Source organism: Poromitra crassiceps, assembly GCF_964638095.1.
Source record: "Poromitra crassiceps genome assembly, chromosome: 11".
Taxonomy (NCBI): domain Eukaryota; kingdom Metazoa; phylum Chordata; class Actinopteri; order Beryciformes; family Melamphaidae; genus Poromitra; species Poromitra crassiceps.
This window is the reverse complement of record NC_139643.1, coordinates 53614060-53629096: the sequence shown is the minus strand read 5'-3', so window position 1 is coordinate 53629096 and position 15037 is coordinate 53614060. Positions and strand designations below refer to the sequence as shown.

Here is a 15037-nt window from a genome sequence, read left to right as displayed (position 1 = left end):
ATCCCCGCTCCCTCCCAGCTGCTGTCGTTGCGTCCTTGGGCAAGACACTTAACCCTCCTTGCTCCCGATGGTGTGTAGGCACCCTGCGTGGCAGCCTGCCGCCATCGGTGTATGAATGGGTGAATGTAGACTATCTACTGATTGTAAAGCGCTTTGGATAAAAGCGCTATATAAATGCAGGCCATTTACCATTTACCATTTACCATGCACTGCACAACACCTTAACCACTCGAGCTAAAGGGCCAGCGCGATAGCTTGAGCGGCAGTGAAGCCGTGCCATTTCTGAAGCCTACACTAGCATATTTAATACTGTTTTCACTGTGTCAGGAGTCAAAACAGTGATGGTAGTAATAGCAGCAATAAAAGTTCAGGTAAAAAAAATTAACTCAATTTGTAACTCTGGTATAATATTACTGAAATCCTATTGGTAATGTAGCCCAGTGGGCTTGCCGGAGCGGCTGATCCGGCCAGAATTGTATCGGCGTACTGAACTCTGATTAGGCAATAAGATGCACCTATTGGCGATCCGCAGCTGCTAGACTGGGCTTGGTCGCTTCCACGAAGGGCTGGGATCCCACATGCTGTAATACACGCTGCCCCGGTTTATTATGGCTGGACTCCGGCTGTATGCGCTTAGTAGTAGCAGTAGCAGTTCCTGCCGTGTGTTATGTTGAGGCGTCATCCGGCGTTGCAGATTCATAAATGAATGAATTAATCTCTTTGTAGGAGAGTGGGCCCAGTGTCAGAGAGGCGTCTGCCCTTCCTTTTCTGTGTATGCCGGTGGACCGCCTGTACAATTTACATGCAATGTGTTGCTTGTATTTTGGGGGGAGGGTGGTTTGCTGTGCAAATATCTGGTATGTTGGTTAATTGATGTCAATTTGTATGTATGTTTTATATTATAGGCATTGACTGTATATATAAATCTGGACAATGTGAGCTGATTGGGTTTTGATAGCAGAAAATGAGGCTTGAATCTCCCGCTTCCTGATCATCCTTGATTGGACTAATGATTAATGCTACAAGGAAGTACGGGGAGAGGGGGCGGCTGCCGGGGGAGTTTCCGAATTTGTCTCACAGGCTTGAATAGATCCATGGCTTGAACTGATTGCCATCTTGTTGTTCGCTTCTGGTTGCTAGCTTGCTACCTCGCTAGCTGGGTGGTTGCAGTGGTGAAATGGTCCAAAAAACTAAATATATAATAACTTTTAGCCTGAAGGTATGGCCGAGTAGCAGTCCAGCCAGCCGACCACCAGTCTTGTCCAGGGCCTGGCCAAGAGACCATGGTGTGGTGTGAGCCTCCAGCCTGCTGGCTGCTGCTATGCCTCCACAAGGTAAACTGCTATTATACTTATTATATCTATGGGTAAACTTTATAACTGAGGTGGATTTGATCGCACACTTGGTGCTCTGCTATGTTGGACTGTTTGAGTGATGCTCATGTTTGTAAGCTAACGCTAGCTCGATTAGCATTGTGTGCTAACGTAAACATGCGAGCAAGGTGGTACCGTTGCTATGACTGTAACCAAAATTTGGTGGCGTTAATGTTTTGGGGCCCTATCTTCCCAAAAGCGGTAATTTAGCGTTTGCGCTCGTTTAACGCCGTGCGCAATGCAAATTGGGGCGGGCACAAGCACATGCCTGTTATAATTGTACTGGGCATAGGTGTGCCACATGCCAAAGCAGGCGTTTCAGTGCTAAAATGTGGGGATAGATGGCATTATCGCAATTACTTTGCGCTAAGAGCTTTGAAAAGGACCTCTTATCCGCTAAAACACTCGCTGCGCTTGATCGCGCAACAATCTCCACGCTGCGCAGCGCAGAAACGTCATTACACACGGACGTGTCACCCCAGGACATCAAATTCTGCTGCTAGAATTGGGTAACCAGCAGATTATTCGGTGAGGCAATCAACTATAATTCTCAGAGAAACTTTTATCACATGCAAGGAGGGGTTATGGTAAATTAATTGAGAAAACTGGTACCAATAGGCTATTCACCTTCACCTGCATCGATTCACAAATGTCAAAAATCGATTATTTAAAAATAATAATAATAATAATCAAATACAATATAATGGAAGTACATGCAGTTGTTTATTTTAATTATGGATCATAATACAATGCAATTCCAAATGCACTTTTATTTTAAAAGTAGCCACACAGTGAGAAAAAAGATGTATTGGGGGAAAAAAGTGATGCATCGATTTAAGATGCATCGAGATGCATCGATAATCGTAATCGAATCGAAGCCCTCTGAATTGTAATCGAATCGAATTGTGAGGTCAGTGAAGATTCACGGCCCTACCTGGAGGGTCGTTGGCATCACAGCCGATCTGGCACAAGCCTCGGCACGAGTCGAGTTTTAATTGAGTCCACTGTAAATCTTCTTTTGTGTCCGCCGTTTACCCGCTGCAAACACGTTTCTATTGTCCCACCCCAATCAACAAAATAACCCGAATTGCATCAAAACTCAGGTGTTTTTAACAGGTATATGATGTGATGGTGTCGTTATGAGATAGGGATAATATATACAGTCAATAGGCCTACACCTATCCAAATTACGCATGGGGAGAAGTACAGCATGCCTCACGCCAATTGTATTACATGGACTGCGAGACGGGAATATGATTGATGTAACACCCAGGCATTGCCAGGCCACACCTTTGAATAATTCTGGTGGTTAACACCGCAGAGTCCTGCGCGGGTCTGATTTTCAAGACCCGGTTCCGCCCGGCCCCGCGACGTGCAGTACCGACCCCGCTCCGCGAACCCGCTCATATGATCAATCAGTACCGCAACCCACCGCGCCCCGCAGACATGAGACCCGCGCCCCGCTCCGCTTCCGCATATATAATTTTTTTTGAAGTGAACATAACCAAAGTAACTGCGATCGTTTCACAATTCACACAGGAAGCGAATAGCGGTCTTTTCTGGCTGAGTCACTGACGAGAGCCAACAACGGTGGTCGGTGCAGTCGCACTCGGCAGGCATTGCATAAGGTTATTTACAATTAAGCACATTGACGGTGTTTTGTCACTGGTGCCAGTGCCAGCAGGCCAGCCAGGGCCAGGCAGCAGCTAAAGGAAACATGCTAGCCTTGCTGGCGCTAGCTGTCATGCAATGCAACAAGCTAGCTAGCATAGGTCTAGGTCATTTCTGTTTATACCTGACCGGAGCGAGGGAGAGCTGACCCGGAAGGAAAGGACCAGCGGAAATGATTGAGGTCAAAGACGTCAGGTCAGACTCAGACAAAACATGAAGTTACACACTGACTGTATTATTATCGTTATATAAAAAGTAAATAAAAATACATATATTATACAACACCCGCGACCCGGGCCGCATGTTGTTTATTCTACCCAGATCCGAACCCGCAAATAAAATGAAGACAAAATAACACCCGCCCCCCGCATTTTTTTGCGGGTACCCGGCGGGGCCCCGCGGAACCCCGACCAACCACCTCCAGGGGCTCCAGAGTGGTCCCCAGCCAGCAGGTCGTGTGTCGTGTCATCCATGATTTTAAGTATTTTTTGTAGCATCCTTCCCTCCACAACCACCTCCAGGGGCTCCAGAGTGGTCCCCAGCACAGAGCCTGCTCTCCTAAAAAGTTTGTTCAGTTTGTTAGAGTCGCCAACTCTGATGCAGTTGCCCCAGCAGATGGCTGCGAAGAGAATTGCACTTGCTACCACAGACTGGTAAAAGATTATGCAACATCTTGTTGCACACATTGAAGGAGGATATTGCCTGTACGAAGATAGGGCCCATAGTAATTAATATAACACGGTGTCGTTTGTTTCTTCAAGGGAAGGGATGACCGCCGGAGTACCATGGTCATGGAGCAGGAACAGCAAAACACAACAGAGGCACATTGCCCCCTGATCAAAGGATTTGTGAAACGTTTTAATACCCATGTGCATGGCTCATTATATAATTTTCTGCTCTCCTGAGCTTATAATGATAATGTTAACATATTACTGTGAGAATATTGCTGATCATCAGTTGTTCAACCTAGGATATTGCAATAACACAAGCCAAATGCATAGACTGTATAATGCTGACAGATTTGAGACTTTGAGAGATTTACTTTGAACCATTTGGTATATGTATCTGCCAGTGTGCTTTTGTCAATAAACATTGCCAAGAAATATCCTTGTTGTGTAGGCTATGTACTAAGGTAAATCATGTACCCGAATGTACCGCAAATATCACAGAACGAGCCCAGTTGTCTGGTCAGAGCAGGCAGGTTGGATAATAAGATGTGATATAAAGATCATTGATGTCGAGTGAACCAGCTTGGACCAGATGACGAGAGGAAGAAGAACGTGAAGATGGAGAACCAACCGACTGCTTCAAATCAACGAATGCTTTATATTTATTGAAATATGGGTATCTGGAACAACATATACACATACATTGCATAGGCTAAACCATGCAACATATATTTCGATATAATTAAAACTTTAAGAATGGTTCCTTTCCCACCATGGGCTGGACTGCTGTGAAATGGTTAGCTATATTTGTGTGTCAAGTGTTGTTTGGTTGATTATCTATATATGCCTAATTTACCAGAGGACATATTTGTGCAAGATCTTAGGCTATGTTGAGTTGAGTGTGTATCATCTTTAAATGTCCAATACCATACAGAAGAGCAAATTGAACAAACGACCACCAGCATTCAAGTCTGCAAAAACTTGTGATGTTGTCACGTTACATAACCTTATGACGCTTACTGTATAACATGGGCAGACCATTTATTTAACGTATACTTTACATACCGTTAGATAACGTTAAATGGTCCGCCATGTTATGAGCGTCACGTTACATGTATGGTATGTATACAGTTACGTGTGTGTCTACTAACATTATTAACACGTTCACTGCCAATGACGTCGATTTTGTTTTTTTGACGGTGGGATGTGCATCTAACCCTTTTACATCTCTTATATAAGTATTGGACGTGTACAACGTGTACAACCCATTCCACCGACCCACTAAGTGGCGACAGTGCTTTCCTGACTAGAGGAAGGCAAGGAAAAAGCAGTGTGACGAAGCCATTCTCATGAAAATGGATTGGCGAAAACGCTTTCGTTTTCGCGCTGATTGCTGGCGGTGCGGGATTGCACATTTGCATAATAGATTACGGGTGGAACACACTTTGAAACACGCAGCATAAATATGACCAGAATCGCAAAAGCTTCATCAAAGCTCTCAACCAAAACTCCAAGAAGCGAGCGAGTCCATCCAGACTTCCTCCAAGAGCGGCCACGCAGACAGGCACAGGACAGCAGCAGCAAAGCAGTGAGACTGGTGACAAGCTTGTGACACGGCCGCTGCAGCCAAGAAGAACGCCCACGGAGGGAGGAGTTGGAAGCAGAGGGGGGTTTCCTGCTGTTATGGAGGAAATTACTGTTCAAAACTATTGTTTAGATGTCTGACGTCTTACTGATGCCAAAAATGAATGGTTAAAGTGACTGTTCTATCGAATTTCACAAAAAGCCGTTTATCTCAGAATAATTTTTCTGACGCTGAAACCATGCTGTATTCAACTGCTAATGCTTACATAACTACTAACTCTACAAACTAACTCTTTTAGACAGAGAAAGCACACATTCTATTAGTTCTTTTGAGATATTGTGTGTTCACAAAATCTTAGCAGAAAAGAATCCTCGGGTCTTGAAAGATGAGCCAGAATCCTCAAAAAAACCCTCTGGCAGAACCTACCTACAGTAAAAAAAAAACGGCTGGCAGTGAATGTGTTAAAATATCATAAAGTACCGCTATTTTCTGATAATTTGCTAAACTATTACTTGCTATCTGCTAGCATTGGTTGCTAGGTTGCTTAACTAATTTCTTATTCATGTTATTTTCCACAGACTAGATGCCTTGCAGGACATTGCTGCCTCTACCGGTCGGAAGTATTACTGTTCTTATTATCCGATGTATATCATCTATTTTCCTGGAAATGGGGCTATAATTTAGAAAACGGAGGGTGTGAGAGCATGAAAAAGACTTGAAATTGTTTTTTCAGACCCCCCCACTGGCAATTTGAAAGAATGCAATTTCCGCATAGGCTCAAAAAGAGGGAGGCTGAATTGGGCATTGATTATAGGGCTCTTTGAGCAGGTACAGCGTACAGTATGGGAATAGTGGGGGGAATCCAAGCAGGGGATTGGCTGTATAGCTGGTGAGTTTAAATATATTTTCTCTCACTAGTCGTGGGCATTCTGTTCTTTGGCTGGAGTCAGAACAATGGCTCTGGTGACAGCTGGACTTTCTATATACAGGATCTATGTCAAGTCTGAACTACATTCTTCCACACTGACTCTCTCTCTCTCTCTCTCTCTCTCTCTCTCTCTTCTCTGACCCTATTTATGATAGCAGGGTCATTTGTTTCTAATGGGACATGTTTAAGGCAATCATAAGGCCACAATTCTGAATTGAAATACTATCAAAGATATATATTTGCTGTTGGATTCTGAAGAAATATATGATGAAGAACTTGTAGTGCCCATTGTACTCATACAGTAACTTGGTGTTGAGTGGACATTGTTTTTAGGTTTTTAGTAAGCTGTGGGTGTTTAGTGGCTACTTCCATCTTGAATGTTTCCGTGCTAATTCACTGTGTGACTAAGGGGAGACAAAGCCAGCATATACGCTGACACTGTAGGAAGGGACGTGTCCCTAAAATGGACTGGCCCATGGTTAAGCTGGGTGGTGACATCATGGCCAAAATAAGGCTCTGAATCCCCCAACAGCTGCGAGGGGGTAAACGGAGACAATGAGTGGAGTGGAGGGGAGAGGAGCAGGGGGAATCAGCCCTGCTTGTTTCACGCTAGATACTTGATAGTTCCACTGGGCCATATATGAGCAGCTACTGAGCCAGGGGTATTTTGGAGTTTGCTAAACAGGGTTTTCCTTTGGCATCAACTTCCATCTTCTTTGTTCCTCTACCTAAAGCCCATGGCACACCAATCAAACATTATCCAACAACTGCCAACAACACAGACAAACACGTTTGAACATGTGGAATCTGACCAAACATCTCCAAACAAGACAGACAGCCATGGCACACCAAACACATCTCCATCTCCAAACAAGACAGACAGCCATGGAACACCAAACACATCTCCATCTCCAAACAAGACAGACAGCCATGGCACACCAAACAAACATCTGTGTTTGTCTGTGTTTGTTGTAGAATGTTTGATTGGTGTGCCATGGGCTTTAGGGGCTGGCTTTAGTATTGCACATAGACCATATAAGGAGAAGGATGTAGTCATGCTGACATCACCCATTGTTTTTTGGACTCGCGTTTTGAAGCCCCTGGTTTGGCATTTTCACCGTCGCCATCTTGGTTATTTGGAGCAAGAAATGACATAAATTTGGACGAGAAGAGCCGCAGAGCGGCCTGCTATTGGTGGTTGATATGCGAGTTGCGCGATCACTGGACAGGCTGTCAATCATGCCCCAAAACATAGTATTTTGTATTGTCTATTTGACTGTGGGACCATCATGTACAAAGTGAACATCATCATGCTGTACGGAAGAAGACTTGAAACTAGCGATTGAGAGCCTAAACTCATTAAGAAAGTGTTTAGTGAGGTCATCAATCGAAAGAGTAGTAGCACCATTGGAGCAAAATGAAGGAGGTGCTATAGGCCTATGCACCGACGGTGAACAATCATGGAGGGAGAAATCCATGGTAGAAGAGGCAGAGGTATCAATTTCCCCACCAACCATAAGCCCAACAAATCAGGATGCAATGCAGCCACAAGGCATTGTGGGAAATGCAGGAAATAACTAATACCGCAGCCAGGGATGACGTCTTTTTGTAGGCCAACCCAGAGGTCACTGCACTTCCTGGTTCCCTTGTCTCATTGTCAATGGGATTTTTTTATGGGGATTTTAGTTAAATGCCTGAAATAAGAATCAGAATCACATTTATTGCTACAATGTGCAAAATTACATACGAGGAATTTGTCTTAGTATTTTCTAAGAAATAGGAAAAATAACTAAAAGACAGAGTTTCTACCCTAATGACAAAATACACTGGGGCTTTAACCAAGTTGTTTTAGTTGGCTAAACATAACTGACATTGTTTTATTTGCAGAACATTTTCAAATTCACCAACATTTTATTTTCAAATGGACTTTTAGAGCTGTTATTGTGAAACTACCAGGTTTTGCGCTGTGGACTTTTTGGAGCTGGTGTGTTTGTCATGGAGGAGATGTTTGGAGATGGTGTGGCCACATGCTTGGTATGGAGATGTTTGGCGATGGTGTGGTCCCATGCTTGGTGTCTAAGTGTTACTCACGTCAGCGGCCTTCTTGTCAGCCACCTCCAACTTCTCCTGGGCATCCTTCAGGGCCTCAGAGTACTTATCCAGCTCGTCCTCTGTCCCCTTCAGCTTCTTCTGCATCTGTAGCAACTCATCCTCATGCTGTCACACACACACACACACACACACGTCCGCACGCGCACACGCAAACACCACAAAATAACAAATTAAGCTACCATAGGCCTATCGTATCAAATCTACGGCACCTGTGAAATTATCTACTGTATAGTCAAGAGCAATGAAAATAGTTTACCATTTAGTAATGCTCTACAGTATTATATAAAAGGGGCTTAGGGCAATCTCTGTTTGTTTACATTTGTGTCCCAATGATGATGTCATAGGAGGCATTGTGACATCACTGATGATGTCATCAGTGATGTCATAAGAGCAAAATCATCTTAGTGTAAGGTTAAGGAGCGCACACACACACACCCGTGCGCACGTAAACTTAAGGGCAATAACATTTTGTGAGCAACACACACACACACACACACACACACCAATAGGGCAGGCGAGGCCACGTATGCGAGCTGCAGGGTGGGCGAGGCCGCGTATCGGCCGAGCTAGCAAGCCCACGCAGCAGGTGAGCCTAGGAATCAAGCGCGCATAGCGTGCAAGATGCCTACAGAAAACATGAATAGGCTACTTAATATTTAACTCCTGAAACCTCTTAGCCTTCACAAGTGCATCACATTGGACTGAAGGACTTCTCAGTGCAATTTTTGCACTTCACAAAATCCTCCTGTGGGGAGGATTGGACCCTGGTTCTGGCCCCCGGGCCATATGTTTGACACCCTTGGCATATGGCCTCACTCCAGGCCTGCTGCCCCCCTTACCCTTCAACACTAGCTTCTGTCTATGGAAACCTAAATAGCAGCACAAGCACTGGCATGGCCCCAGTTTTCCAGGTTACCCCCACCCCCCTTCCCACTTTGGACATGCAGTTGCTACAGATTGATGACAACAGTGACCTATTCTTGAACATACTGTAGCCTTGATCCAATCCATTGTTAGTATGGTGCCCTTTCTCTTGAGTCGGAGATGTGATTTATGCCTAGACAATGATATGCCTACCAAGTCATCAAAAAAGGCATTACTCATTTTCTTAATCTTTTTACAAGTTAAAATTATTATATCCATGTAAATATTCCTCAACAATTTGAATAAGTCACTTTGGAAAGGATAATTTAAGGGCTGTGTTGTCAAACTGATAACTTCACGTAATGGATCATAAATGGACAAATACAGTTTTGGAAATTAACTCTAGATATCATAGGTACATATATGACTCACTTATACATTTAAGATTAGGTAAAGCCACACAATGCTGTAAAAATATTAAGACTCAAGATTGACTCAAAGATTTCAACTCCCCAAACACAGGTTGGTACAATGATCACTCTCTTCTCAGAGAACTCATATCTTGATCACTAATTGAATCAGATGATTATGAAGTAAGTTCTAGACGGAACATGATCATGTCTGTCTTGTGGATAGGGTACCAAAATCGATACTTTTAAGGGTACAGACCGAATTACATCGGTACTACCAAGTACCGATGTAATTCGGTAAACTCTATTGGTACCAAATTTCGGTACCTGCTGAGAGCGCATCTGTGTGTAAAATGTTCTAAATAAATAACTACAGTATCAAATCAAATAAATAACTAATAAATCATTGTTTTTTTTACAACTGGAATTACTTTGTAATTATGGAGAGTACTATGGCAAGTAGTCGAGTAAAGTACAGAGAAAATGGTACCGTTCCAAATTCCAGGTACCGGTATCAGTTCAAATGTGAACAGTACCCGACCCTGTAAAGTCCTGTTGTGTCATGGTGGCCCACCTGCTTGCTCCTCTCCTCGGCTCCTTTCTTGTCAGTCTCAGCTTGCTCAGCCTGGTCCAGCGCATTCTCCTTGTCCAACTTCAGCATGAGCATCTTCTTCTTGATGGCCTCCATGTTGCCAGAGGTTTGTGGGCTTACAGAGGAGATCAAAGGTTTGTGGGCCTTAAAGAGGAGACTGGGGAGGATGAGAGGACAGAGGAGAAAAGACCTGAGGGCTCAGGAGGACAGACCAAACTCCGACAAGGAGAGAGGGAGAGCATTTATATCACAGAGGAAGAGATGGACCCTCCCACCTCTAAGGCCCCCATGTGGCAACGCCCACCGCTATATATCTATCTATCTTCTATCTTCTATCTATACTATAATGACGGGATCGTCTGTCTCTCTCTCTCTCTCTGTCCTTCACGTATGTCGAGAACCGTTGGTCGGATCGACTTGAAACTCGGGGGGTGCGCTGATGGCGACCTGACGGAGTGAAGTGCGCTCTTTTCGTGCGATTCGGACGCGAAACACTTTCGATATTTGAACATTTGTCTTCAATTCTCCTTCAAGCCCTAAGCCCCAGCTTTAAGTAGGGTCGTTGACAGTAGTGAGAAAAGTAAACATAGGGTCATTGAGAGTGAATAGCCCCCATTCACTGTCAACGACCCTATATTTACTTTGATGTGAGTAAATTAAGGGGGGCAGCATCCCTCCTCAGGTTCCAATTAAAAAATGTCTTGCAAAGGGAGTAGCATGAAATGAGCAGAGAATAGGGAGGTACGGTGGTGCAGTGGTAAGCACTATCGCCTCACAGCTCGAAGGTCGTGGGTTCGATTCCCACCTGGGCCGATGTGAACACTGAAGGAATGCGTGCCCGTCCGCATGTCCTCGAGTGCCCACCACCCGGGTGGGGTCGGCAAAATGGCCTTTCTGTGTGGAGTTTGCATGTTCTCCCCGTGCCTCCCGGGGGTCTCCTTCATATAGGAACCCCCTTCACAAAAACATGCAACATCCTGGTTGCTTATATGGTTCCTCCTCTGATCGTTAAGGGCGCCTGTTCAGAGGGAGGGGAACTGGTTGGAATAGCGTGAACCTCCCACGTGCTATGTCCTACCGGTGAAGCTTCCTCAGGCAGGTGAAAAGAAGCGGCTGACTTGACTGCCCATGTCTCAGAGGATGCATGGAATCAGTCTCGGCCCTCCCCAGATCGGCAGAGGATGGAGTAGCAACCAGGATTGAGTAATTCAAATGAGCACTAAAACGGGGGATAAAAATGGGATAAAAAATCGGGAAAAAAACATTTAGGAAAAAAAAAAAATGAGCCGAGAATGGTAGAACATGTAATTTTTAAGCTCAATAAGCAGCATTAATATTCATGTGTCATCAAGTCTGTCATGAATAAAATTGAAGTCGATCGGACAAACGGTTCTTGAGATAAACAGCATTTTTCATGTTGCCAGTAGGTGGCACTATGCCCAATTGCACGGAAATAGGGCACTGCACTGCACAATAGGGCACACTCCCTAAGTTTGAAGTCGATCCGACCAACGGTTATCGATGGCATGCAGCAGATGATGCTCATCCATAAGCAGTGGTGGAAATGGCCAGGTTTTACTCTGGGAACCCTACTTACACAGGATGGGGGTTCCCGGAAGTGGTGTGGCCCTAGAGCAGTGGTAGCCAACACGGCGCCCGCGGGCGACCAGGTGCCCGCGGGGTGGCGCTGTGGCGCCCGCAGGCCACGTTCAGAAAGATGTAAAAAAAAAAAATTTTTTTTTTTTTTACACAAACAAGACAAAACAGACAAACAGGCTCAGACACAGGGGAAAGACAGGAAAAACAAAAAAACAAAACAAAAAAATATAATCAGAAAAATTATTTTGTATTTGTTTTTCTCCTCCCTTCCCACAATAACACACAAATGTAGAAAATAATTGGTTTAACAATGCATACGTTTTAAAAACGTTTATTGTCTGTGTATAATGTATTGTCTGTGTATAATTAATTATTGATTAACTATTTTGATCCACCTGGACTGGGGTCAAAGTTTAGTTTTACGTTACGTCACTACGTCATTCACTCTGCAACAGTGCGACTGCCAGCTGAAGAAAAAACATTACCAATTTCAAGAGGAGTGGGAGGAAGAGTTATTCTTCACAACAGTGAAAGAAAAGAGTGTATGTCTCGATTAAACGCATAATACTCATTATTTAAAGGTAAATCGAGCAAATTTCAACAGGTAGCCCCCCACATGACTCTCTACCCTTCAGGTAGCCCTCGACCTCAAAAAGGTTGGTGACCCCTGCCCTAGAGGATATTATTTCTGAATGCGTGACTCATTATAGCCTACCATTATAGCCACGTAAAAATATCTTAGAAATCTCACTTAACTAAGATCACTGAGCTCTACTGATTATTTCCCCTTGATTTTATTCATGACAGACTTGATGACACATGAATATTAATGCTGCTTATTCAGCTTACAAATACATGTTCTCCTAATATTCTCTGCTCCTTTCATGCTGCCCTCTCTCCGCTGCATTGCAAGACATTTTTTAATTGGAACCTGAGGAGGGATGCTGGCACCCCTCATTCTCAACGTTTACTCACAGCAATGTTTACTTTACCCCCCCCCCCCCCCCCCCATTCTCACCATTCACTCTCAACGACGGTACTCACAGCAATGTTTACTTGTCTCACTTACTGTCACAGAGCGACCCGCCCAGATCAGCTGGGGCTTGAAGGAGCGCAGAATTGAACACAAATGTATTAATATTGAACGTGTTTCGTGTCCGAATTGCACGAAAACAGGGCACTGCACTCTGTCAGGTCACCCTCAGCGTACTCCCGAAGTTTGAAGTTGATCCGACCAACGGTTCTCAAGATACACAAAGGACAGAGAGAGAGAGAGAGAGAGAGAGAGAGAGAGAGAGAGAGAGAGAGAGAGACAGAGAGACAGACGATCCTCCAATTATAGTATAGATAGAATACAGATTATAGTATAGATAGTTTATCATTATTATTATTATTATTATTATCATTCTTAGATTGCCAAAGAACTGCTCTGAAATGGAACCAAGAATATTGTTAGTTATGATTTGGGATGTTTTATAATTCCAGTTGTGTATAGTTCCAGAGGCATTCTATTGACTTAAATAACGATTTATAGTTCCCTCCACCAAGGAGGTTATATTTTCAGTGCCTTGTCTGTTTGTTTGGTAACTATTACTACTGGGCCGATTTTCATGAAACTTGGTGGGAGGGTGTAGCATGGACCAAGGAAGAACCCAGAAGAATGGATCCAATCCGGGTTTTGTCAAGGAAAGGGACGGGGCCAGGCAAACGGGGCCCTAGCTAGGGATAGGAAGGTTGTAGATAGTCGGAGGTCGAGGGGTGGGTAGCGGGAGTGGCTGTGGGTGGGTCAGGGTTAAGGTTCTGATCTGACACACTTATAATTAAGTTATAATTGTTATCCATCTTTTCTTATCTAATTCCATGAGCATTTCCTTTCCTTGAGCTGTTGAGAATAAACCAAAGGACAGCAGCTTTGGCAGTGACAGAAGGCACCGTCCATAAAACAAAGTGGGTCTTTCTATTTCTGTCCGACACACATGACTCAAATTACAGACTCAATTAAGAACTGATGTGAGTGCTACAAGAGAAAATGGCCACCTGTTCGATGTGATTTTGTGGTTGACAGACCCAAACTAATAAATGACACTTTTAGTTTGCAGGTGTATGATTTGTGTTGAGATCATAAGCAGACTCAGTTGTGTTATCGCCAAGATATTTTTAATTCATTTGGTATGAACATTTTTCCCTTATTTTCCATCAGGGAGCCCAAACTTTCCTTTCCCTGGCCACATTAGCTAGCTCTGACTGAGGAATCCCAAGGTGTTCCCAGGCCAGCGTGGAGATATACTATCTCTCCACCTAACCCTTGGTCTGCCCCGTGGTTTCCTGCCAGCTGGATGTGCCTGGAACACCTCCCTAGGGAGGCGACCAGGTGGCATCCTTACCAGATGCCTGAGCCACCTGAACTGGCTCCTTTCTACACAAAGGAGCAACAGCTCTACTCCAAGTCCCTCACGGATGACTGAGCCAAATTTATTTATTTTATCTATTTCAGGTTTATTTAATGGGGACAATGCACATTAATTAACATAAAATGTAAATGCACCAGAGTTAGCCAGAAGGCTATTTTACATCTGCTGTCCCTGGACTGGTCTTAACACGTTCACTGCCGTCGACGAGTCAACTCGTCAAAAAAAATCCAACGGTTGACTGCCGTGGACGAGTTATCTCGTCAAAGAAAAAAAAATTTTTTTTGACGGTTGGACATGGATCAAACCCTTTTACATCTCCTATAAATATATGGGAGCTATTGAATGTGTATAACCTATTTTACCGACCCACTAAGTGGCGACAGTGCTCTCCAGACTAGAGGAAGCCGAGCAAAAACACCAGGAAAAAGCGTGAGGAAGCCATTCTCATCAAAATGGTTTGGCGAAAACGCTTTCGCGCTGGTGCACAACGGTGGGGGATTCCAAAAATAGATTCTGGGTGCAACACACTTTGAAACACCAGCAGAAAGCCCAGAATCGCACGCAGCTTCATCCCAGCTCACAACCGAAAACCCAGAAACGAACGAGCCCCATCCAGACTCGCCCGCCAGCAGCAGCAGCCAGGCAGCACAGACAGGCAGCAGAGACTCGCCTGTGACAAACGCTGCAAAGCCACCAGAGACACACCCACGGAGGGAGGAGTTTGAAGGAGAGGGGGGTGGGGGTGCTGTTATGGAGGAAATTACTGTTCAGAACTATATTGTTTAGATGTCTGATGTCTCACTGATGCAAAAAATAAATGGTTA

General features: G+C 44.3%; 1 protein-coding gene across 1 annotated transcript in view; it reads right to left on the bottom strand.

Moving 5' to 3' along the window:
* LOC310785653 (tropomyosin alpha-1 chain-like) overlaps nt 1-15037 on the bottom strand; it is a 79126-nt gene that overhangs the window by 46379 nt on the left and 17710 nt on the right. The window contains exons 2-3 of the mRNA XM_083646798.1: nt 10186-10360; nt 8317-8442 (exon numbers count right to left, since the gene is read on the bottom strand). Coding sequence (XP_083502924.1) covers nt 8317-8442; nt 10186-10360 — 301 coding nt within the window. The remainder of the gene's footprint in view (nt 1-8316; nt 8443-10185; nt 10361-15037) is intronic.